General features: G+C 33.5%; 1 protein-coding gene across 32 annotated transcripts; it reads left to right on the forward strand.

Annotated features, from left to right (window-relative positions):
• The first annotated feature begins 18 nt into the window (after positions 1–18).
• LOC106104814 (tropomyosin-2) lies at positions 19–26009 on the forward strand. Of its 32 annotated transcripts, none has more exons than XM_013284983.1 (10): positions 19–62; positions 4888–5039; positions 6641–6766; positions 13785–13918; positions 15799–15916; positions 16637–16707; positions 18734–18809; positions 19368–19430; positions 21128–21197; positions 25683–25986. In XM_013284983.1, the coding sequence occupies exons 2-10, from the start codon at positions 4926–4928 to the stop codon at positions 25763–25765; spliced, it is 855 nt and encodes a 284-aa protein (XP_013140437.1). In that variant the 5' UTR covers positions 19–62; positions 4888–4925; the 3' UTR covers positions 25766–25986. The 32 variants fall into 32 exon arrangements, with proteins under 32 accessions (XP_013140437.1, XP_013140431.1, XP_013140429.1 ...); XM_013284977.1 differs by lacking the exon at positions 25683–25986 and adding an exon at positions 24861–25111 and having other exon boundaries at positions 22–62; XM_013284975.1 differs by lacking the exons at positions 19368–19430; positions 25683–25986 and adding exons at positions 20248–20310; positions 24861–25111 and having other exon boundaries at positions 25–62.
• The last annotated feature ends 827 nt before the right edge of the window (positions 26010–26836 follow it).

Raw genomic sequence — 26836 nt, forward strand, 5'->3', positions numbered from 1 at the left:
TTTTTTTAAATCGAGGTGCATTGATCTTTTTCTATTCGTCCTTTTTGTTTTTTATTTGACAGGTAAGTTATAAGTGGCCAGTAATTTCAGTAAGTTTAATTAATTTTGCAAAAAGTTTACATACACATAGATAATTTAAACATTTTTAGGATTTGCAGTATTATAACATCTTTATTATCTTCATGTGTTTTAAAGTTAAATAAAACCAGTTGCTAAGCTTTATTTTTAATGTTTAAAAATCCAACCGACCTCCATACAATCGGGAACAGATCATATTTTGTAATCTCGTCTATTCTATTTTTGAATATCGCGGTGCTCGGTTACAGTTATACCGGCCAATGGGCGATGTGTAACGTCCGTTTTCCCGCGATTTTGGCAGTTCGCCAGGCGTTAGCCAATGGCGAGCGAGCGCGGGAAGCGGGGGCGGCATGCGTACATCTGCCGCCGCTTTCAAACATGGAATTTTCATCGTAAATTCAAAATAGACGTTCGAAATATTTCTTGCACTATCCAAGAAAGTATGAAAAGTAGTAATGTTCGTAATTTTTGAACTTTATGATGAACGTTTAAGAAAATGCTCGTGCTTTTAAATTCTTCAGCAGTACCAACTTTTAGATTGTTATAGAAAAATATCTCAATATATGCCTGTTACAATATCAAATACTACAAATTCCTAAGTAACTTTCACATAATCACCTAACTTACGTATACAACGTCCTTATTTAGGGCTTAGTAATGCATAAAGGACCTTGACCAACGCCATCTGTCGTATAACATGATAACTAACGGATAACCTAATTATAGCTAGGCCTATTTGCTATTAATAGTATTTATAATTGATCATAAAAGACTAAACCTGTATACTTTCATCACTTATTATAAAAGATTGCGTTAAAAGAGAATTTGTTGGTTGTCTACATCTAGGTTCGGAAATATACCTAGGTTCACTCTTTGAAGCGTTTTGATTCTAAATAAAATCTACTTCGTCAAGAATAAATTCGTTTATGAGGAAAATCTGTAGATGTGATTTGAGTAATTGAGTTAATGACATCAAAAAGATGCGATCTTTGCTATGAGGTTAATATTTTATACTTAACTAGCTCTTGCTCCAGATTTCGCCCGCTTGGAATTAAAAAAAATAGAAAAAAATCACAGCGCATGTTACATATAACGTAGCTTTTTAATGGTGAAAGAATTTTTGAAATAAACCCAGTAGTTTTTGAGTTATTTCAATACATACAACAATCCAAATCTTTCCTCTTTATAATATTAGTATAGATTACAAATGTAATAGAGATGAGATATAATGGACTTCAATTAAAATATAGTAATTTGATACTATCGCTGTAGGAAATGCATCTGTATAATGAATTCTACTAGGAAACTTTTATACAGGGAAGAAGCGAGACATTAATGATTTGCACATTACAAGCGGGCATTTCAAATGAGTTAGTCATTACATTACCATCATAAACCTTTGTTGTTGCCAAGATAAAAGATTATATGTTAAGATGCAAGTCGAGATAGTAAAATTCTTTATAGACTAACAAATATTGTAGAAGTCTTATGAGATACTATTGTCCGCGACTCCGTACGCGAGAAATTAAAAACAAAAATATGCAGTCTATGTGTCCTTCCAGACTAACCTCTACACATACGTCAAATTTTATCGAGATCTGTTAAGCTGTTCTGGAGATACCGTGAAACTAATCTTTCGCATTTATAATAGGAGAAGCGCCAAAGTAAAAATAGAGACCAGAGAAAGACCACGTAGTAGTGGTTTCGAATCCCGCAAATCAACTATTGTCTGAAATGATCTCCGATGAGAAGCTTAGAGCTTACTTTGTGTAGTTATGAGAAACATTAGTAAATAAAAAAAAAACAAATAAATAATGTATTTTTGAGCAGAGAATGCATAATGTAGACCACAGACTAAAGCCTCACAGAACATAACTATCGTATTTATACTTGTACTTTGCTTTTGAGAAACGAAATGCCCTTTTACCATCCCCTGCTTTCACTAGCTCTTTTGTACTTCGACTCTCTTTTCTTGAAAAGGAACGCAAATGTAGCTACTAATTGCAACTGGCGTTACGTCAGGTTGTTTACATCGTTTATTTTTTTAAAAAAAAGCTTAGCCTAAAAAAAAACTCAACTAATAAACTCGTCGATCGACAAATAAACCAAAGACTTGTAAATGTTTTATTTATTTGCTGTATTGTCGAGAAAAATTACAGAAACAATTGATGATATTCTGTTACAAATCTTGTAATTTTCAATTGTTTTTGTTAAAAATGTACATTATTATTGTCTGTTTATTCCAAAGGGAATGAGAGCTATGACAGTAATGCAATATAGATCCGCCATCAACATTAATTTTTAATTTAAAAGAGTCATTGCTTAATAAAATTATTTTCTTGAAGTTATTTTCGCCATTAACTAAGGGTATAGTACTTAGTTTCATAAGAATGCCTGATCGACGCACGGTCATCACCTTTTGTGTGCTTTTTGTACATTTTGCGAAACATGACTCACAGTAACATGCTTTTCTTTTGAATCACAATCCAATACCTACTTAAGGCATGAGTAATGGACAATTCGATAATTTCATAACGTTAATAATTTACTTATAATTATTAAGAAATTAGTACAAATTAAAGTTAGATATTTAACGTACTCATTAATTGATTAGTTTTTGATAAATCTTTGTTAATTTTTATTCAATTAAAGTCATTAAAATCATTCTCAATTTCACAAAATCGCATTACAAATTACGAATAACATTTTGACAGTTACACAAAGATGGCGGCTCGTCTTTGTTTTGGCGCGAATATGTTTTTTTTTTAATTCTCAGACAGAGATTCACTTATTGAATGTCAGAATGAAAATTATTATCGTATTTATAATCAAGGTGTATCTTACGCGTGTAAATCAGTTTATTTGCTCGAACGCACAATACATTATTATTCGTATGTAAGCCACAGAGATTCAAAAAATATATAGAGGAGGCATTGTTGAGATTTTTTCACACAATCTTATCAACTCTTTTTATTGATAGCTCCTCAAAACAACATGACAATATAATTAATTGTATTTAAATTAATTGCTTATGTGTAGGTGTCATTTAATTTTTATAACAAAAGATTAACATTTTTGTAAAATGTTTTATTACATGACAATACGAGGCGGTTAAACTGATATAGTACCATTCAGAGAAAGTACCAGTGAAAAAATTTTCACTATGCCTCGTCTATTTTTTTAAATGTCTTTGATGTAAACACATACTGGTTATTCCGCAACACCACAAACGTATTGGTTTGCAGGTAGTGTTTTAGGTCGTAATTTCTCAATGAAGGAAGGTCAATAACATTGCCGTATTATTTCAAAAAAACGTTCCGTACTCAGCATTCTTTTATTCTTTGACAAATTTTTGAATAATGCAAAAAGTTCACGGGGATTTTATTTTATGCAATGTGTTTATTTCTAATTTGGAAATGTAAAATCAGCCAGTAAATTATTACCAAATTGCAGACAATTGAGGTTAGAGAAGTTCTTGAATTCTTATTCAAATAACCTCTAATATTTGAATTAGTTTGTAAAAACGACATTTTCTTGTGTTCTTGATATAAAAAGCTATATTTGGATGGATTTTCTTCATATTATATTTAAAATATTAGCATAATTTTTCAAAGATGTGTGTGTAAACTAAATCTACATGAATATTTAATTTTTATCAAACACAAGCATTACGTTTTACTTTGGCAAATTATACTTTTTGTCTTGGTTTTAAGGAATGTTTGTAAAAAGCCAGCGTTCTGTGTTGTAGCCTAACTCATCTAGTGGAAGTCAGATCAATGCACTCTCGACGCAAATAGCTAGGATGCTGTATTTACATTTCTATAGTTGATTGTACCCTGACAACATAGATTTTTATTACTTATTGAATAATACTAGTTGATTTTTTTACTATTAAATAAAAGTTATGTTTTTAAATAGGTTATTAAATCATAATGTGACATTTTCTTTGATAAAATAGAGAAAAAAACACAAGTACCACTGCATAGGGTGAGAGCTTTTTTTGAAGGGGGAGTAGTTTAATTGTCACACACTAGTAGATAAATTTGTTATACTTTTTATTGAAGTTAAAGTTAAATGCTCAAATGTTATCTCTATTCTTAGATAAATGAAAAAACAACATGTTAAAATTTCCTTATAAATGAATAATTTCATGTTAAATTTGTGAATTAATCCCGTAGTTTTTCTAATATTTCAAGAATTTACAAAATTGATTGTACCAAATAAGTACCTACGTCTAATTATTCATATAACACGATAAAGTAATTAGTAAACTATTTATAAATGAAATGTTTACACATTCCGCGTAGTAATAAATACCTGATAAAATATTTATTTAATTTTATTACTATGAAATTATCAGTTGATTTAAAGTACGCGTGATACCTCACTGCCACACATTAATGTGTATTTCTATTAATAAATCTACACTGAGGGACTCTTTTAGTAGACAAATAATATCTCTGAAAGTAGAGAGAAGGAGGTAGACCCTTATCCACTGAAGAGTCTCATCATCCACTTGCCCTTATCCCTTACGTAGAGTCGGCACACTATGTGCTGCTCCATACATCTCTATCAGTCACTGAAGGGTCTAGACTCCTAATATTGCTATGAGAAATTAAGAAACAATTTCCACTGGCGCGGCTAATACAAATACCATTCGGTATTAGTAGCGTGTTTGATGAAAGAGGCCTCTAACTGCTGTCGTTAATAATTGAAGATTTAATTTAGGGTAAACACTAAAGGGAGACGTTTATCGAATAATTAACAGACTCTAGCTGAAATTATTTAATGCTGGTTTGTTATTTACAGCGTTACGTCTAGGAAAGTGATAAAACAAAGCCGCCGCCATGGACGCGATCAAGAAGAAGATGCAGGCGATGAAGCTGGAGAAGGACAATGCCTTGGACCGCGCAGCGATGTGCGAACAGCAGGCCAAGGATGCCAACCTTCGTGCTGAAAAGGTGCGTACTACGCAGTAGATCATCTTCTTAACCATTCTCTTGAGGGTCGACACAGAATTAAATACTCTTCCATACATCTCTATCAATGGATACATCGTTATCCACACTTTTTGCATATCCTCTTTCACATAATCTTTCTTATTTTTATATTATGAATGCAATTTAGATGGATAGATGGATGTTTTTTAGAGTTTGTTGCCTAAACGACCGAATGGATCTGGATGAAATTTGACATAGATGTAAAGCATAGTCTGTAAGAACACATGGGTTACCTGGTTTTGTTTTTTTTTAATACAGTACGTAATTTTCCAAGTAAAATTGTAGACTTTGGAAAAAAAATATTTAGGTATACGAAGATTGAATACAACGTTATTAATTTGTACGATGCATTTTATTCGAAATTATAAGATCGGATTACTGATATAATGATTGTAATTGGACTTTTGATTTATTGAATACTAGCAGTTCCCGTGCGGCTTCATCCGCATTCTGTGAATGAAAATGAAACTGTTATTTCATTGTTTTTAACTAATCGTAATAATGAGTTTCGTTGCGTTTCGCACTCTAATGTTTTTCTCAGTTTTTAAGTAACTAACGCATTTTATGTAAATGATTCAAAGTCCACAGATAGTAAATATCATCTAGATTAAAAATGCTAACCAATAAAAATGTTAAAAAACTAAAAAAATAGAATGATCAGGAAATGGAATAAAAGTGATAAAGTATCGCTTATAGATTACGATAACGTAGTTAAAAATACAAAATTAATTCAGTCTATATTAAATACATATTAGTTAGAAATCTGTTAGTTTTCTTATGTTTGTAAAATACTAGCTGTTATCGCGACTTCGTCCGCATGGAATATCAAAAATTTAGCCTATTTTACTTGATGTTAACGAAGATTTTTAATGGATAACGATTTTTTTTTAATTATTGGTAATATTTCACAAAATACCAATCTATCCTCTTTATAATATTGGGTAAATAGAAGAGGTCTTAATATTACGAATGAAGGAAATAAGATTTTTGTAACACTTTCAAAGCGTTATCAAATCAAACCCATTTCTACAACCTTTTTAACTATGTCTTTAAAAATAATATAACTTTAGTAAGTTAGTTCCTATTGTATGTCGTTGTAGATGTTAAAATGTTACGGAACAAGTTTGATTGCGCGCTCTGGCTGTGGTCTAGAAACTTATTTTGCATTCCATTTGCGTTCCGTGTATATCCCGGACCTTCAATTACTTTTTATTGCATCGCAGACGCAGTTATCTGCATTAAGATGTGAAAACAATGAATATGTCCAATGTAATATAATAATATGCATGAGTTTTTATTATTTACTAGATGGAACTTAAAAAACAAACAATAGTAAGTAGCCTATGTGTTCTTCCAGACTATCCTCTACATCTATGCCTAATTTCATCAAGACCCTTTCAGCCGTTGAGGCTAAATCTAACAAACATCCATCCATCCATCTAAACTTTCGCATTTAATTATATTAGTAAGAATTAAGATTATTACTGCTTATATCAATTCTATTATTATTATTTTTATTATTAAATAAAAAAAAATATTTTTAAATGTCTTTTTATATGTAGGCTGAAGAGGAGGCCAGACAGCTCCAGAAAAAGATCCAGACCATTGAAAACGATCTCGATCAGACACAGGAAGGTCTTATGCAGGTCAACGCCAAGCTCGAAGAGAAAGAGAAGGCCCTACAGAACGTAAGTAACTAAGTATTTACTATACGGATTTTAATGTCCATTCTTATGTACTTCGATTGATTACTGTATATATCAAAATTGTAGAAATTCTCCGACGACGGCTTCAATTTACCAAAGAAAAATAATAATTTAGTTTATACAACTTAATAGTTATTCTATGAATTTTATAGATTTAGTTAAACGTTTTTAAACTTCCTGTAAACTTTCCTATAACATCTGGAATCGTGCGCTCCAGGGGGTGCTGCGTCCACGTCGTGTGCCCGCCGCGGTTATTTTCGGCGATCCCCGCCTAATATGGGACCGTTGCCCAGTGTTTCGATAAAATTAGAATCATGCTCACCTCATCGACAAACGAGTAACGTTACACGCGTTTTGTTTAATTATTAACATTAGATAAATTACGTTAGTTAAATAGTATTGTGACAGTGTTATTTATTAATGTATTTTTAATATCCGAATTTACATTACTATTTTATAATGTATCGTGGAATTTTTAAATCGCAATAACAAACAGTTTTACGTTGGTGAAGTTAAACAATAAACAAAATTTAAATAATCCCGCGCTTTATCAACTACTTAAATGCTGCTCTATCGATAAAACAGTCGCTGTCAATGACTTAATCCAATATGGCGGACAACCAGCGACTGCAGCGCCACGTTATTGTTTACGAACGAAAACGATAGTCAGTCAACATGGCCGCCGGCGCTGCGCGGCCGGACGGATCGTGCGGTGTGCAGTGATGTCCGCGTCCGCGCCCCACGCCCACGGGCGCACCCCCGTGCGGCGCAGGGGGCATCAACACCACCCGCGGCTGAGGGGCGACCGCGTACCCGCCCCCGGGGCCTCCATAAACACGACTCCGTCCAAACAAGTGACCTTAGACACTCAAATAGACGATGTTGTGCCTTGTGTCAATAGTGTTAGTGAATCTCAAGAACTGACAAGGACGAATAGTGACGACGCACTTTCGAATCGAAATACAATCGAGGACTCGAATATTGATGATGAGATTGAGTTTGATGTTAGAATTATTGGTGCAGAATCGAATGGAAGCTCGGATGATGAATTTTCGTTTAAGGAAGAAAGGTCCGCGGGCGACGGAGCCGAAATGACTGTAATTGCGTCCGATATTTCGGACGATGATCCAGAAACCGCGGAACTTGCAAAACTTAGGTGTACTAGTGAATGTACAGAAGTCTTGGCGGCGAGAGAGAACCGTCGCAGGAGGAGATGTGCCGATTATCCTGGTCTCGCTTTCGGGAGTTCGATATTTTCTTCAGATACAATGATGAAATTCTCAATAATTAAAAATGAGTTGCAGAATATCAAGAATACGGCATTGAAAAGGGTAATGTACTACAATATTTTAGCTTTGTACTAGTGTGAGTGAGAGAGAGTCGGCCAAATGTGCTCATAACTATTTTTAATCGTGAAAAGTATTGCTGGTCTCTAGATGCGAGGCATGTTACGCGCGTGCCGATCAGCTGAGCCACTGACATTTCGTTTGACTTGTTTACCCGCATGATTGGTCCTCGTGGCGCTAGATGTCGCAACTATCGAAAACACTGTAAACTCGACTTTTAAATCATTTTTTTGTTTTATTTAATAGAAAAGCAATTATACGCGATTTACCGACTATTTCAAATCAATTTTTGAAATTCAACTTATCAAACATTTGTCTCCTAATGCTATATGTCGTACAGTCTAAAGATATCTTGAGTGTTTGTCTAACAAATATCTTAGCTAATGATAACGTCGGTATTACTGATCCGAATGGCATCTGAACAAATTTAGGTCAGCTGTTCTCGTAAATTATATAGTGTCAAGTACACATTTTTTATAAGAGAGGGGTCAAACAAGCAGCAGGAACACCAAAATATTAATGTAGAGAACTCATTGGTCTTCTAGTTTTGATACTTAATAAAAAAACTTCACTATTAGGAATTATTTGATTAAATGTTGGTATTCAAACATTGAAATCCCACAACTGAAGACCTTAGAAATAACTAAGAGACTACATGTTATTAAGTGTTTATAATTTATTATAAGTTGATTATAAAAATACTCACAGTCCATTCATTACTGTAACCTTACAAGTGCAGTAACCAATAAATATTTCTCACCTTGTTTCAATGGAAAATTGCTTTGTATATTAGAAGTTCCTAGTTAAACAAGAGTCAATGGGACTGTGATACTTGGCTTGCTTAAAGCTGGTTTCCTAACTACATTCAACCATTAGTTAGTGTTTGTTTTAATAACTTCATGAAAGGTGTTTCCGAACTATGTAACTTGAGTATTACTATGTCAACACTTAGTTCAATCTAACACTAATGAACCACTAGATAATTTTACTTCTTACTAATGTTATAAATGCAAAAGTTTAGATAGATGGATATTTGTTAGAGTTTGCAGCCTAAACAACTGAATGAATATCAATGAAATTTGGCATAGACTTAGAGTATAGTCTGAACACATAGGCTACTCACTATTGTTTCTTAATTCCACATGGATGGAGTGAGGGCGAAAGCAAGTGATAAAATAAATGGAGACTTCAGCAACCCAGCATTAGATATTTTCTGATTTCTCCAGTGTTTGCTTATAGAGGTTTAAGTATATTAGGGACCAATACAGTGTAGTTACTTATCATAAATAATCTTGTTGAATTTGCAAAACTTTATTGGATGGGTTGACATTAAATGTGCGTAATATTTTGGAACTGTAATAGTGTGTTCTGTTCTAATAAGGAATTAATGTTAAAAAGATTTTGCCACATGCAATTTTCATTGATAGGGAACTTTTATAAAGTTATAGTATGAAAAATGCTCGTTTTGTTTTATGTATAGTTTTCACATTAATGAGGATAATTTAGCGATACCTGATTTGAGTGTATGTTTACTGATGTATTAGACTAGCTTTAGCCCACAACTCTGTTAGCGTGAAATTTTAAAAAAAAGTTAAAGCCTATGTGTTCTTGCTGTCTATCCTGTACATCTATGACAAATTTAATCAGTATCCTTTCAGCCATTTAGGCTACAAACTCTAACAAACAACCATCCATCTATCTAAACTTTTGGATTTATAATATCAGTAATATTATGTAATGCCACATAAAATGTGTATAATTGTTTTCTTAAATAATTGCAATGTAGAATAAAATTGAAATATTTTGTACGTTAGAAAAAATAATTGCTAATTCACTAACCATGAGTTTTCACTGTAGAAGCATTTGTTAAAAATTATAGTTTCATCTCTCTCATTCTTTTATGGAAAGCAGAGACAACCATATTTGAGTCACGACTATGGAATTCCATCGTAATATGTAAATTTTTTACTGTAAAATTTAACTCTAGATTATAAACTCTTTAACGTTTAACGTTTAACTCTAAAATAAGAATATTGCTTGGATACTGAAAGTTATCTCAAGGTGATATAAATAATTAACGCATCCTGTATACTGCAGCTAACAGAATATTGTAGTTGTGTAGATGTGTTAATGTTTGTTAAATTGTAACGGTACATTGAATGTTTGCCTAGCTTAGATAACAAATGGAAATTTATTTGGACATTCCGTTACCTCAATTTTTTGCAATGTCTATGTGTTCATTTAACGGAATTAAAACAGGCGCATACTTTCTAAATTACGTCATACGAATTTCGGTTGCTTGTACTGTTTGTGCATTAATTCAATGTTCGGTTTCCACCAATAGTACTCGTTCGTAATGACTGGTCACATTTTTTTAGTTGTTACACCAAGCGACGATAGATGGCGCTTATTTTTATTTGAAGTTATAGAGTTCTGCATACTGTATCAGCTGTTAATTTTAATAATTGTTTGATATCCATAAACTCTTTATGTAATTTATGTACGCCATTACATGATCAGTTTAAATATATGTTTTATACATAAAGAAGGGTTTCGCCACAATAATGGTTTTAGAAGTTGTTCCTATTGTGTTAACCAGTTTTTAGTTTCCGGCCCTACAATATAAATGCGTGCAAGATCATTGAACCGTGGTGCCAATCCCATAATATTTTATGCATTGCTTTCAAATCATCTCTTTTGAGTTGACCCTACAGGATGTAGCTTACTTCAACCGTTAACAGGTGGAGCTAGTATGTTCATGGACGGCTTGGTTGCGTGACGTAAACGTAGTGCTGCCGTAGTGACGTTTCCATTCGAATACATTTTGTTGTCAAAGCGGTCACGTTGTCTAATGAATTAAATCGTATAACTAATTTATATTTTCGTAAATGAGTCTTTACAATTATCTCGAAAAGCTATCGCAGTAAAGTGAGCGTCATTAGTGGAAGTGGTGATAAAGTTGCATCGTCTAGGTTGACGGCGGCCATTTTATTGCCGGGTGTGTTCACTGTGTTCATTCGTGCTCAGCTATCTCCGTGATACGGAGCTGTAACGAACGGGGCAATCAGTTGGCATTTTCGCAAGTAGGGCGAAGGTGTCTTTAGTTTTAACTTTTAGGCATTGAATTAAATACACAAGTGAATAAAAATGACCACAAACATGCAGCAAGGTACTATTCTGGACGTTCTAAAAAAGAAGATGAGACAAACAAAAGAGGAAATGGAAAAATATAAGGACGAATGCGAGGAGTACCACAAACGATTACAAGTGGAAATAATGCGAAGAGAAGAAGTAAGAAAACGTGTCTTTAGTTTGTGTTGTGTTCTGTGAAATTATTTATGTTCTTATGTGTTCAATTTACATTTTGTTGGAATCTGGAAGATATCAGTAATTCTTGGCATGTTGCTATCTACCTATAATATAGTGAGTAATGTCCGGCCATACTTAGGTGTGCCTTCGACGTACGCATATTCACCTCTCTTTCTAATATAGATGTTCTAAACGTGTTAGAGCGAAAAGGCTAGTCATTATTTTTCGTGGTTAACTCATTCTCACCATAGACTATTAATATCGAGCAAGATTGCTGTTTCTGATCTGATTTTTACGGTATCTTAAAGTTAGGTTAGTTTTATTGAAAATATGAGGACATTTTTGCGCACTATTTATTTTTCTACATAACAGGTTTTGTGTGTAAAGAGTCGCGTGTCTGCGTGGTTAGCCATGACATGAGACCATGCAGACCAAAAAACCTTTACGGGTGTCCTAGGACCGCGCCGGCGCCAGGAAGGCGTGTCCGAACTCCTTGTTATCACACTATGACGTAATACTAAAGGGCTGGTTGCACTAAAATTTAATATTACTAACACTTGTTATCTACTAAACAAGTTATTGTTTTTATAATGTTTTTACCTCTTTCTATGACTAAATTTGTTGTTTTTAGAATAATTATGACTTAATATTGAACAACCTTATACTGAATAGATTTCATATCAAGTTGAAGATAAGATAATATATGACTTGAAAAATTAAAAATGTGCAGAATTGATGAATAGCAAAACTTAAAAAATTATCAAACATGTTACAGCTTAATGTAAAATCCATAATATAGAATACTAGCTATTGCCCGTGACTTTGCACAGAATTAAATAAAACCTCTTTAAATAGCTTATTTATTTTTTAGTGTTCTATGTCTAGACCAAAATTCAAGCCGTTTCTTGAGATACATTCTAACAAACATACACACCGACAATAACCTTTTGCATATACATTATAGTGAGATATAATAAGAATTTTAGTATATTAATTTTGATCAATCTATTATATAGATATACTACTTAATGTGAAAATAACGAGATGAATAGTAGTGAATGGTGCAAAGGGATTAAATGTTCGTTCTAACTTATAAACTCTCAAAAACTAGCACAAAACTGTTGATACAAATTACCACAAATATTGCATTGTTTTTACAATTATTTGGAAGTTAATTTTATTCATTTATTATTAAAATTGATGTATCATTATTGGAATTTATTAGCTTAGTTAAACTCGGGAATTGCCAAAACATTCTTAAGGATATTATTTTCTGTAATAAATATAATTATACAACTATCATATAAATTGTGAATTTATATGTAAAAGTTGAGGTCTTATATCAACATAGTCAATGATTTACAGCATTTTTCCAGATTGCCTGTATTTTAACTTATTAGCTGGTCATAATTAATTGCTACTCCTTTTTAGTTAAATATTGGTTTGAGTATTTTCACTTTATAAGTTTGGTTAAATTTATTGTTATATCTTAGTTACTTGTGAGATATTTTTATGTATGAACTCTTTGAGAAGTTTTTTTCTCTATTCCTTTAAAACAGAACAGTAAAACCTGATTGTAATATTTAATTCCTTTGTAAAATGTTTGTGTTTCTCTCAAGAAACTATATATTTTTGTTATATGGCTATTGTATTCATCTCTTCATTGTTTAATTTTTATGGTCATGGTCATTGAAAGCCATACAATCAATATTCACGCATATAATTAGTTTTAAACCTATAGCTTATTATTTTATCCATATATGAGTATTCTATTAATGATTGTCACTATTATTAGCGGCTACGTCCGTCTGCTGACGACACAGGATAAAAGGAGAAACTGGGACTCGTTTGAGAACATCCTCGCAACAAGGACGAATGACGTCATAGACATGTGCGGCCCACAGAATATAAATAAAGTTCGCCCGCGGCACTAGTAGCGAAAATATTCCGATCGCCTCTCAATTCGACGCACGTAACGTGTCGACATTTAACAATGCGGTTCCAATGTACTTAGTATACATGACGTCTAAGAACAGAAGCAATTAATTCGTTTTTTTTATGTATCGATATAGTATGTATGGACTAGTGATGTTCATGTGCGTGTTGACAATAATAGGAAATCGATCGATATTCTGTTAATCGTCTACAAATCTTAATTTCATATCAACCCAATCTGTTTGAAAATAGGTCAAATTTGGCACTAGTTGATAAGAGATAACATGTCAAGAATTTTCTCGAAGTTAGTTTAGTCTAAATTTGTATTAAATCAGCAAATTTAAAATTATACTTGTGATTGTTATTTTAAATGAGTTTAAGTTTTAATTTGCAATGTTTTTTCTCCCCAGGCCGAATCCGAAGTGGCTGCACTCAACCGTCGTATCCAACTTTTGGAAGAAGACCTTGAAAGGTCAGAAGAGCGTCTCGCGACTGCCACCGCCAAGCTGGCTGAGGCCAGCCAGGCTGCAGATGAGTCTGAACGGTGAGCGATAACCATTTTATCATGACACCTCCCTATTAAATATTTAGATGAATCTAGAACAAGTTTTAATCACAGTAGCTTAACTAATTCTAATATAAAAAAATCATGTTATTGTCAATATATGTGTAATTGTCACATTCAATAGGTAAAAACATTAATAAAATTATTTTCTTGCTTTAGAGATTGTTAGTTTATTTCAAAGAATGAACGAATTTGGTTCTGTAAAAGATTTTTTGATGTCATAAATTTTTTTCTTGTTGGTTTTGATGTTTATCGTATTTCGTTATTATTTAAAATTGGACAAAGTAGTTATCTTGTATAATAATATCTGTGTTGAAATCTTAAATTTACGTAATGAATTTTAAGCAGTATACAACCAGTTTATAAAGCAATAAATTGATATTTACATGTATAATTTGGATTAAAACTGATATTTGGGACACTGCTGAAAATTCAATATGTTTTAAAAATATATATCTACTTGTGCATGTGTGTTTTGTGTTATTTTGCTGTGATATTTAAAAATCATAGTTTAATTGCTATAAATAAAAATTTAGTGGATCTTATCGAGTTTAAAGGAACAGAATTCTTTCAATGTGTTTTCCTTTCTATCATTTCATTATATTATAATATACTCTACCAGAGATTCCCAAACTTTTTCTCGTGGCCTCCATTCAAAATCTTAATACTTTAGAGAACCCTTATACTTGTATACCCATTAATTTCTGCCAATGTGCACGTCTGTCGTGTCTTTGATAGACTTTGGGGTCCTAGAGAAGTTTGGAAATGTCTGTACAAGACTATATTTACTTGTCTATCGATGTTTATAACATGCATGTGTTTGGCCCCGCACTAACCAGAATACGCAAGGCGTTGGAGAACAGAACCAATATGGAGGACGATCGCGTCGCCATCTTGGAAGCCCAGCTGTCGCAAGCGAAACTCATCGCTGAAGAATCGGACAAGAAATACGAAGAGGTGAAAGCTTCAACATTTAATTTAATCGGTTATCGTGTTATTATATTATGCACCATTTTTGACGTTACGTAAAACTCCTTGACATGTCACTTTTTCTTAAAAAATACGAAAGTTTTGAAATTGACATTTAAAAGGAGCACAGAACGCGATAATGCGAGAAATCGATGTAAGTAAGTCGATACGTTCTTAATTTGTAATGCGAGCGTATTCGAAGACTTAAAAATGTAGCAAGAGTCGTTTCACCTTTCTATGGAAATGTAAGAAGTACGTACTCGAATTAGACTTTGTGGTCACTTTGTGTTTTAAATCATTTTAAAGATTTGAAAAACTTTTTAACGATAATATAATGACACGTTAATTATACAATTTTTATCTTCATTTTAATGTCTTTTCTCGTTAATGTTTCAGTGAATTTCGTATTTTAAAATATATAAATAAATTATACTTTTTTAGATCTAGTTTCTCGCGGTTTCAAAATTAGGTCAGAAAAATATTGTAGACAAATCTCTGTTCTGTATTCGTGGCAAATTTCTTTAACATAAATCCCTTGAATGCGGAAATTGTACACTGAAACATTACACGATAATAATTTAAGCTAATAAGAACTCTGTTTTAAGTGAATGGATCATTCTAGCCGAGTTTCCACTGTTGTAAAACTTGTACTAAAACATATCCGTTCTTTCAAATAGAATGACAAGGACGGCAATGTTTTCGTATCTGTTTTGTCAGAAAGTAACGGTGCCACTTAATACCGGGTTCAACATTTTCTTGCAGCGGAATTCGTCGTATTGTTTGTTCGCTTTAAGTGTACCTTGTTTGCATGTTTTCCGACTTGGGTTACCCTTGATTTTAATAGTTATAGGATATAATGTGATACTCAAGTTTTGTGTTATGGCGTTTAGTGCCCGCAAGGTTCTGGAGAACAGGTCGTTGGCTGATGAGGAGCGTATGGACGCCCTGGAGAACCAGCTGAAGGAGGCCAGGTTCCTCGCTGAGGAAGCAGACAAGAAATACGATGAGGTCTTTGTGTTTAGATGTCGTTTGGTTTGCTTCCCCGACTGCCGCTTTATAACTACGCAATTACTATGAACCTTTTGATGACATTTTTACCATTATCTATGGACAAATATTATCCCGAGATAAATCTGTTTGCTCGCCCGAATACTTTTGAACTTTGTTCTCTGACGAGTTCATAACTCTTGTATTTCTATCCTTGTTCATTAATTCTCAGCAGTGTTTAGACCCAATTTTTAACAACCGTTTTTGTTTTCCGTAAATTCATCTAATAAACCTTTTAACCATATCTGAAATCATGATGCATTTAATTATACCCACAGCCTTCATACCTAGCATGCTGTTGTGACTTTATAATTCACAGTTCTTTACAAATGATAAGTTATCGCCGTTCGTGATATACGGTACATGATAACATCATTCCTTATTCGTAGTCGAGGTGAGGTTAATTTAAAAAAAAACCTCGTTACCATGTGCGGTCGCCAGATGGTACATCAGTGTCCCAATTCCCCTGAAGTATGACCCTGCGCGGTGAAGGCGCTCGTAAAAGTCAACCGCCGAAGAAGGAATGGTATCGCGTCCGATCTTGAGTTTCTTCGCCTTATAAGGTAGAACAAGTGCCCTGCGCATTACATAAGCCTTACGGCCATATATGAAGGGCGTTGCACAAGTATCGGTAGGTCTGTGCGATTATTGTGTCAATTTGTGACGTTATTTGTGTCCCAGGTTGCTCGTAAGCTGGCTATGGTCGAGGCGGACCTGGAGCGTGCGGAGGAACGCGCCGAGGCCGGTGAATCGTAGGTTTCCTTGCCTTTGCCGACGGATCGCAACCAATTCACATTCATTGTCTCATTTACAATAATGTTTTTTGATATGAGATTTATTTAACGCTTTCAACGTGACCTCAATTGAATACAGGCTATGTTGAACTGCGAATCTTATTCTTCCTAAATGTTTAAAAATATTTTTATTCTATTTGAAGGATTTTAATGAATGTGGTATTGTAATGTTGTAGATCTTGAGGCTTTGTTGTGCAAATATTTCTGCCACTGCATGGTTGTTCATTTTATTTTGTTAACAATCGCACTTGACAAGTTTTACCAAATTTGGTAACTCCGTTTTCGGTTATTTTTTTGTTTGCATGTACATTCTAGGTCGTCTACGAGATGGATGCAGTGAACGAGATTTTAATATTTTTATTTTGTTTTAATTTATATTTGCATTACTAGTTAATTGCCTCGTGCCTGTTGTTAATATTCCGTTAACTTGCATAATTTTAAGTTGAAGCGGGACAAGGTCGCATGCGGTGTCCGCGACCCGCAAGCCTCTTTGTCCCGTCGACTAAAAACAAGGGTTGCCCCATCTCATGGATATTTCTTATGTAACTATCATGTCAATGTGTCGACTTAACTTCTGTCCTCAATGTGTGTAATATCGTGGCTAGGTTAGGTCTCAGAGATATGTGTGGTATAGGGCAATTTTCGTTTTCAGATATGCACCGCATTACACCAGAATTACTGGCCGTATGCGTGCCGCACATATGCAAGCGCACACATCACATAACGAACATGTTGACGCACTAGATAGCACTTAGATTTTATTTTTAAATACTGATACTAAATTTTTAGAGCTAAATGTTTTGGGACAACCCTCGTTTATTTAATTACAATCGATTTCGAACGCCACTCGCGACTACCCGCTTTGTGTGATCCTTTTGTTTTACCCTCTAGATGAAAACCTTTGCACAACCTTATCTAGAACATCCCTATAGTTTAATTCCTTACATTTTAGTACCTGTCGTTCCTAACCTATCCTTAGCACGATAATAAGTCGTATGAATTTGAACCTTCCACCGACGGCACATAGCACAATGCCACGCGGCGGGGAGTGGCGAGTGGTCGCGGTAGTGTGTGTTGTGTGTGTGCGTGTGGGCGTGTACTAACGCTCGGCGGCGGTAGGTGGCGCGCAAGCTGGTCCTCATGGAGCAGGATCTGGAGAGGGCCGAGGAACGCGCTGAGCAGAGCGACTGGTAAGTACGGGTACTAGCGGCTGATGTACTTCGTATTGAAAATGTTGTATGTATATGTTTCATAAAAGTCTTAATCGATACATAATCATCGATATGCCGTATCCCTACGCTCTATACATCACTATCAATCGTCTTATCTGGATTCACTTCCTTAAGCATATCCTCTTTCACACAATACATCCATATTTTCTTCTACCTTAGTAGCCATTCATATTCAATCTTAATACTTTCTTCTTTATTTTCATCCTCTCCCCATAAAATAATGATGTTTTTTTTGTAAAGGGGTCAGTTTTATCCTGTTATATTTAGGAAATAAGGATTTCTATTATATGTCTTTTGTTAAGTTATTCAGCCGTTATTATCCTTTACGATAGAAATAATTTGCTGTTGAAATTTTAAAACAAATTTAAATGTGATTGTAAAATTGTTTTAAAATTTGCATTTAAAATTAACTAATTTAATAATATGCATGATCAATGGCTATACTACATTCTTTATTACTTAGTTTTTTTAAATATACTTTGAAAGTAGTGTTAGCCATATGTTATTGTTATTAATTTGCACGCTTTTTTTTAAATTCTGCGCTTATTTTATTAGTAAAGTTGTAGAATTAAATTTATTATTCCAATTAAATTAAGACTTACGTCTATCATTTGTTATGAAGTAAAAAAAGTTTAAAATAAAAATGATTTGACTAAAGTAAAAATATTCATTAGTACAAATAGTTATTTTAAACAAATATAAATGATAGGGTTTTTTTCAGTAGAAATTGATTGTCTCGTTTTATTTTCTAGCAAAATCGTGGAGCTCGAGGAAGAACTCCGTGTTGTTGGTAACAACCTGAAATCCCTGGAAGTCTCCGAGGAGAAGGTATGCATGAGTTTCTTTAATAAATTACGATATACAAAAAAATTGTCAACAATCGCTTGTTCATTTTATAACTTTACATTTAGAATATACATTTAATACTTTGCAACTTGACAGTTAACAAATTGTAGAACTCTTGTTTATATTTTACAGTCATTTTATATGCCCTAGCCCTGTAACGATTTGTACAAGCGATTGTCGACAGATATCTTATTTAGACATAAAAAAGAAAAACCCTAAATGATGCACCAACCATCTTGAAAAGTGTCCAAAAAGAGTATGGATAGAATTTATGGTCATCAGACAAATGTGATGCAATGTTTAGAGAGTCAAAATTGTCGGTATTTCTATACTATATTACACGTAAATCTTTCTTTTGAAACTAATAAATTGCATCAAAATCCTTTACGTAGTTTTAAAGATTTAAGCATATAGGTACAGATAGCTGAAAGCAATTTTTATACACCAGCTCAATATAAGTCCCCACTGAGGGGTTTGGAGCCTACCCTAAGTTAGGGTGATTTTTTAGACTATTTAGTGATAATATTACGTTCCACGCAGGCCAACCAACGTGAGGAGGAGTACAAAAACCAAATCAAAACCCTCACCACCCGCCTAAAGGAGGTGTGAAAGCGAGATCGGTTTAATAGCGAGTGTCCCTGCTTGCCTAACTGCATTCACCTACTTAGCCTAGTCTATGCCAGATTTACTAATATTAGTAAAAATGGTATATTACGTTTTGCAGTTTTCCATACCGATACTCCTTTTTGCATTATAGATGTTGTGTTTTCCCTATTAACAGTTGTTGTTTTAATTTTTAGTAATCGTTTACCCTAACTTTATGGTATCTATCAGTGTTGCCAATGCAAAAATATGCAACATTGTATGATACAGCATGGAGTTTTTTTTGTTATCGCTGTTTTGTTTTAAATTTTGTAAACATAATAATCGCAGGCGACGCAAAGAGAAGAATCGTACGAAGGCCAAGTAAAAGTCCTCAGTGCACAGCTGAAAGAGGTAATGTGTTAGAAAGAGAGGGTAGATAGAGGTTTTGGTCGATTCTTGTTGCCATTGCATTGGAGTAGGCGCCAGCGCCTTCGCTAAGTAAATTGTTGGTCTTTTCGCTTTCATATGTCTAGTTAGAAAATGGTACGTTGGTGGTAGGATAATGTAGCCTCAGCGGTTGGTGCTTCAAAATATGTATTTAAATATATTTTATTCTATGTTCCTCTTGTGTATTAATTTCTTTATATACTTATTTATGTAATGTGTAGCTGTGTTGTGATTGTACGCTTTGAACGTTATTTGTAAATTTTGCTTACTTTCGTAGTATTTTGAACTGTAGAATCTTTTTTGTATGTGATAAGTTTATGAGCGTATAATCTCAAGACGGGTAGCATGTCGGTGGCCGATGGTGGCTGTAAAGACTATGTGTGAGCAGGCGATGGCGTCGCGGGAGCACGTCGAGGATAAGATTCACAGCCTCTCGCAGAAACTCACGCAAGTAAGTTACGCTCGGCTGACACGCCACGGACTTTGGTCGCCATCTTGTTTTACGATAGAGCTATAGAAAAACAGATTAGACAATGGATAAAAAAATAAAAAAAAATCTTTATCCATGAAGATTAATCTTCAAAATTAAGGAATTCATGGTTTTATTAAATTAAATTTGAAGTAACATATTTGTTAATATAATAAAGTCGATGGAAAAAAATTGAATAACACTAATGTACATGTTATTAAAAATTGGTACACATTTAAAAAAGAACATTTCTAAAACTTGTGACACTTAAACATATGGCAACCAAAGTTCAGATATTTCTATAGTATATGGCAACACTGAATTGTCACGGTTTGTAACATACTTAAAGTGGGTATAAGGTATTCGCTATATGTTTATTTAATTTCTCTAGTGATTCGACGTACACAGTATTTAGCTGCTTTCGGCAAAGGTAAAATGCATGGGGTTCTTGTGTCGCTTTTGCTTTTATTAACCTTTTTGTATTTTGTGTATATTTTGACAAAAGATATATCTATTTTTACATTGTGTTTTTGAAAATAACTAATGGAGTTTTAAATTAAAAAAGATTAATTAAGAAGTAAAAATATTTCTTTAAACACAAATATAACCACAGGAAAATAGAAATCAAAACTAAATGATTGCATGCTAGACGAATTTCTAAAAACAGTCTATTCTTTGTTCTCGTAATTTTTTTTTGTATTTGTTTTTTAATCCGAATCATAGATTATTTATTGATTGTCAAAGAATAGGCTGTTTGATATTGTGCACATGCTTTAATATATTTTTAAATAAATTCCAGGCTGAAGCGCGCGCCGAATTTGCCGAGCGCTCCGTTCAGAAACTCCAAAAGGAGGTCGACAGGCTTGAAGGTAAAATTTTCCTTATAAAGATTAAAAAAGTTAATTATAATTTTATGACAGTATTTGTCGTTATTTAGTATTATTGAATGTATGAGTAATATTTGATTTAAATTTAAATTTGCAATTAGCTGGAATTTGAATACGTATGAATAATAATTATTTCTGATGCTAGTTTCCAAGGTTCAGCAGATTCGCATTATTTTCCGGTACGGGAATAGCTAAGTTGTCTCTCGAGTCAAGTTGGATTTGAAATAACCAAAGCTTTTAGCGTAAACTCATGAAATGCTCAGACCCAAGTCATCGGGTTTATTTGTATAGTTAGAGCTTCATATCTCATTGCGCTAGAAATTCTTGCTTAGTTTTTATATCAGTTTTTAGTTGTTAATGCACATAACTGAATTACATATATGGGTTTATACTATATTTAGTCATAGTGTGTGAATCACCATTTGTATAGTATTTTTATATTAAATCAGTTATGTGCGTAAAGCATGACGTTTATTTAGATTGCTCGGATGTTTAATGTTTTTTTTTTGTCTGCATGGTTTTATTTTTTTCGATGTTTAATTTTTGCCTGTGATTGCAAATAGCGATGAATGGTTTTGACAACAGACCTTTTTTTTTTTTGTAGAATAAAATGTCTAGTCTGTGAATTGGTTGTCTATGCCTTTCGTCGTTGTTTGTGGAATGTTTTGTGTGCGACTGACCGTGGCCGCGTCTGAACTTACAGACGACCTGGTGGCCGAGCGCGAAAAGAGCAAACTCCTGCAAGAGGAGATGGAGGCCACGCTCCACGACATCCAGAACATGTGAACACCGCCCCCCACCTCCCCGCCAACACCCCCGCTCGAATCACCAACCCCGTAACTTCGACCTATTTTGATAGTACACTGAAATTGATTAAATGGCGAAATGACCGCTACTCATTTAGCTATGCAGCTAAAAAAACAACTTTATTTTCCCCTTGGGAAGGACTGGTGTCCAAACTAGGGTGGCCACCCTATGATAGATGACCAGGCCCCTGGCTAATAAGATTCAAGAATTTTGCAACTTAAATATTGAAGTCATTGGTCTATGAAAAAGGAAGTATTCTTAACTCCTTGATTTAAAAATGGGTGGTGATTCGAGCGAGCGTTTAGATGTGTCTAGGTTTAGAGTAATTGCCAGCCGCTTTTTTATTTTATTTTTATCGTCAAGGAGTGATCGCTACGACTACACTGCCAAGCAAATTTTGTTTCGAACGCAGATATGTATAGCATTTAGAAAGTTTTGTTGCTAATTTTTCCCGCTATATTTTGATTTTAAACATCTCGACGGTTTAAGGCGATTCGCTTTTCCACATTCCAATACGTGGACCAATTATCGATTTATTATATTTTTACTTATTTATATGATATATGTTAGGAAAAACTGTGGCTCAGTATTTGTATATCGATTTGTCGTGTCCCCATTTAAATTTTTTTGACATTTAAAATAATTATCACTAATAGGAATGCACTGTTTGCTATTTACTATGAATTATTTACTTGTATGATAAGAGATTAGATATTTTTTTATTTAATTGAGTGTCGGTAACGCGTATTTCTATATTTGTAAGATTTTTCTGTTTCCGAGTATGATTCTTTACTTGTGTCATAATTTGAGTTCTGTTATTTATTTAATTTAAACTCTAGGTAAAGTATCTAGTTGTTGATATGAGTGCTGTCGAAGCACATTAGCGCTGGCAATAATTCTCCCTAAAGTCCTGAGAATAGGGTTGCAACTATAACATAAAAATCGATATTTATTCCGATGTTAACGTGATATCGATTGAAATGATTATGGCAACATTAGTATATAACAGCGTATTTAAAACGTATTGCCGCATTATAATTGAGCATGTATAAAAAGTATTTTTTAAATAAAAATATTGCTTTTATAAAAATCAACTTCAAAGATGAATAACATCGGATATAAATATCGATATTTCGGTAAGTCCGCATCCCTAATTGTGACTGCTTAGAATTCTATAGAACGGACAAATCCGTGTGCTATAATATAACACATTTACTATAAAACGAAAAAAATCGATCAACCGAGATGAATCCGTCTTCAAATGTTATACACCTAGATAAGTTCGTGAAGGAAATAAATTAATGATTTTAAGAATATTCTAACACAAGTGTTTATAAATATATAATATTATTATTTTTCGTTTGTATTTTTTTTGACTAATCCGCGTGTTACCTTGATGTTGTGTGGAGTTACTAATGTCGATTCTATCAGCTATACCTCTTATCCCTATCACTGTCCCTTATTCAAATAATAAATATCAAAATCACAGAATGGATTTTCAGTCAGGATTTTTGTTAATAACAATGACGAAGCAAGAGCATGAGCAATATCGAAAACAAGGCACGGAAATATCAATGTGATTAAACCTCTGAAATAATGATTACTACACCTTTTAGAATAGCAGGCACCCAGTGATAACGCATGCTATCCCAGAGATACTGGTCAGAATACTCCGAGGCATGTAGAGTATACCATTCCGTAAGCCTGAGACGTTAGGGCACAAAGTTCACTGCCAATACCTGCTCTAGATGACCTGATCAACGAGATTGAAAAGTACAACGACATCGGCGATAACATTGACGATGCGGTTGTGGAACTGATCCCTGGAGTAAATCCTACGCCGAAGCAGCTGGAAAACGCGGTAAAGAACCGCGCCCAGCAACAGGAGGCAGCTAGACGGGAGAAAGAGAGAATGGAAGAGGCAGCTAGACGCGAGAAAGAGAGGCAAGAGGAAGAAGCGAGGAGAGAAAGAGAACGGCGGGAAGAAGAGGCTCGCAGGCCTCCAGCAGAATCTACACCCGTTGAAACTACAGAGTCCTAAATTTACCCACTAAAATGTATATTGCCCAGCATTTAATCGTCCTAATTTAGACCATTATGGTCTTGTAAATGTTACCTCGCTAATAAAGAATGGAAACATAGCATAGCAATGGAATGTTGTTTCGCTAGCAGACTCGACTAACTTGCGTTTTTAGAGGACCTACAGAGCTGATTTTTACATAACAGGGTTGTACGAACTCAGCACAGAAGTAAAATACTCATTCATACAAAGAAACATACTATTTCTATAGAGGTGTTTCCATGCCTTGAAAACTCAGACTAACTCCTAGACATGTTGCATTGATATTTCTTTACAACATTACCCATTAACTCGCTTTCCTATTTTCACGACATTCAGAAAAAAGGCTTCCTTACAATTTGCATGAATGCGTTGTGAAGTGCCTTTCGACGTTTTGAGCGAAAGCTCCAGCTTGATTTAGTTGAGAGCGACGCATGGCTTCGACGTGAAAAGGAACGCGACATGTAAGCAAACTTTATTTACTTCTACACGCTCTCGCATTATGTTGCCACTAATTCGCTTAAAAACTTGACTTATAGAGCGCGTTGATCCTCCAACATAATTGGGAATTGAATTCTAACGCTGTACTCTGGCAACTTTAAAAAACTACAGGTTTATATTTCATGTGTACATAAATAAAAGCATTATAAATTAATTTGCATGAAATGTTTCGCATAACCGTCAGTGTTGCCAGTAGGTACACGTTATAAACCGCGAGATAGGAATATTGATTAGGTAATATAATTTGGGTACGAAATCTAATACGCACGTGTATACAGACGAGCTTGTGGCGGAGAAGGAGAAGTACAAGGACATCGGAGACGACCTCGACACCGCCTTCGTCGAGCTCATCCTCAAGGAATAAGCACACTCCAGCACCTCGCCCTGGCAACACCATCCGCCCGCGATTCACACAATATCTGTATAGACGTATCTTACTTTATATTTTATGATTTAAAATATTACAATCCATAGTTTTTATGGCGGTATTTATTTTCGAATTATCATAATAAATAATTTATTATATTTATTTATTGTTTTTGTTTATATTTCCTTGTAAAATATGCTTACACGTACACAAACGCTACATGCTTCCACTCTTCTACTTTTAAGTTAATATTTTTTACATTGTATTTATTTTTAGTTCATGGAAAGCTTCAAATACAATCCACATTATTTACTAAATCTTTATGCAAAATAAAGGAAATTATTCTATTAATAAATCTCGTTTATATTACAAAATCTTACAACAGTGGTATGCTTGCAGAAACTGCAGAACTGTTAACTTGCCTTGGTAATGTAATTAATGTAGTGAATTTTAAATTTGTTGCTTATTTCTTTAGTTAGTAGTAAGTATTTAGTAAAGTTATTTGGTAGAGTATTTTTCTACAGCACGCTTTAGTAGTAAAATTTGCATGAATTATATGGGTTAGTTAAAAGGTAATTTGCTATTTAAAATATTATTTTGTTCAGAAATGCAATATATTTGAAAAAGGTTATTTGATATTTTTATACATTTATAAAATAATTTACAAAATTCCATAAACATTCCAATTTTTTCGATTTTGTAACTAACTTAAAATAATTCTTACTAATAACAGACGAGGTCGTGGAGGAGCGTAGTAAATATAAGGCGATAGCTGAAGAAGTAGATCAAACATTCGCGGATCTCTCCGGGTACTAACGGCGGCCATTTTGTAAACGGGCGCCATCTTGTGTGAGTCGACGGGTATCTTCGCGCCAAAACTATGCTTGAATCGTTTGCACTATGCACTTATATGTTTGGATCTGGTGCCTTGTGGCGTAATGTGATAAAAAGTTTCGACTCACTATAAATATGGATTCAATTGCGTTATTTTGTAAGGTATCGCAAAGCACTTTTCACTTGTATTTTAGTATATTCTCTTGAATGAAGTTTCTTGTTTAAGTTTATGACGAACATTCAAAAGCAATTAATGTATTCAATATGTTAAATGTAAATTTTCAAATCTATCTAAAAATTAAATAATATTTATTTAATCTTGTTTTAACGAAGTTGACATTGAACAAATTAAATTATAATTGGATAGGCATTTTAATGATTATTAGTAACACATTCTAGAGTAATATTTTCTAGAAATGTAAATACGTTACATGCAACAAATATAAACATATATAAAATTTAATAAATAATTAAAAAAATGAGCGACATGTTTTAAAAAGTACAAATTGAAGAAAAGTTTCAAAATACTTTTTTAAATCGCAATTAATTTTATTAAAGTAAAAATGAATACTCATTTCAAAGGAAATATTTTTTTTGCTCAATTATAGTTTGCTCTATATTAACTTAGTATCGTTGACTGAAAATATCAATACAACGTAAAAAAAAATATTTTCAATATGTCGATTAGAAACTTGCCTCATATAAGTTGACATATATTTCATAAAAATATCTGGGTAGAATTTTAATCACTGCCAAGGTCTAAACGAATAATTTTTTTAATACAAGTTAATGGAATGCTCTTAAACTTTACATTTAAGTTATAAGGCAATAGTGGGATAGTATTAAGGATTTTGTATCTCCTATTTTATAAAATTTAAACAGTTTTCTATCAATATTCTTAGAACACGAGAAATCGATGTTATGCAACCGTAAATATTAACATTTTGGTGTGCTGAATAATTTTCAACAAGCATTTTAAAACGATAATATTTACTCTTTTAAGCTATTTAAAACTAAAAGTTTTGTACTGAAGTAAAATAATTTTACTATGAT

The sequence above is a fragment of the Papilio polytes genome, unplaced genomic scaffold (genome assembly GCF_000836215.1).
Source record: "Papilio polytes unplaced genomic scaffold, Ppol_1.0 DF823399.1, whole genome shotgun sequence".
Taxonomy (NCBI): Eukaryota; Metazoa; Arthropoda; class Insecta; order Lepidoptera; family Papilionidae; genus Papilio; species Papilio polytes.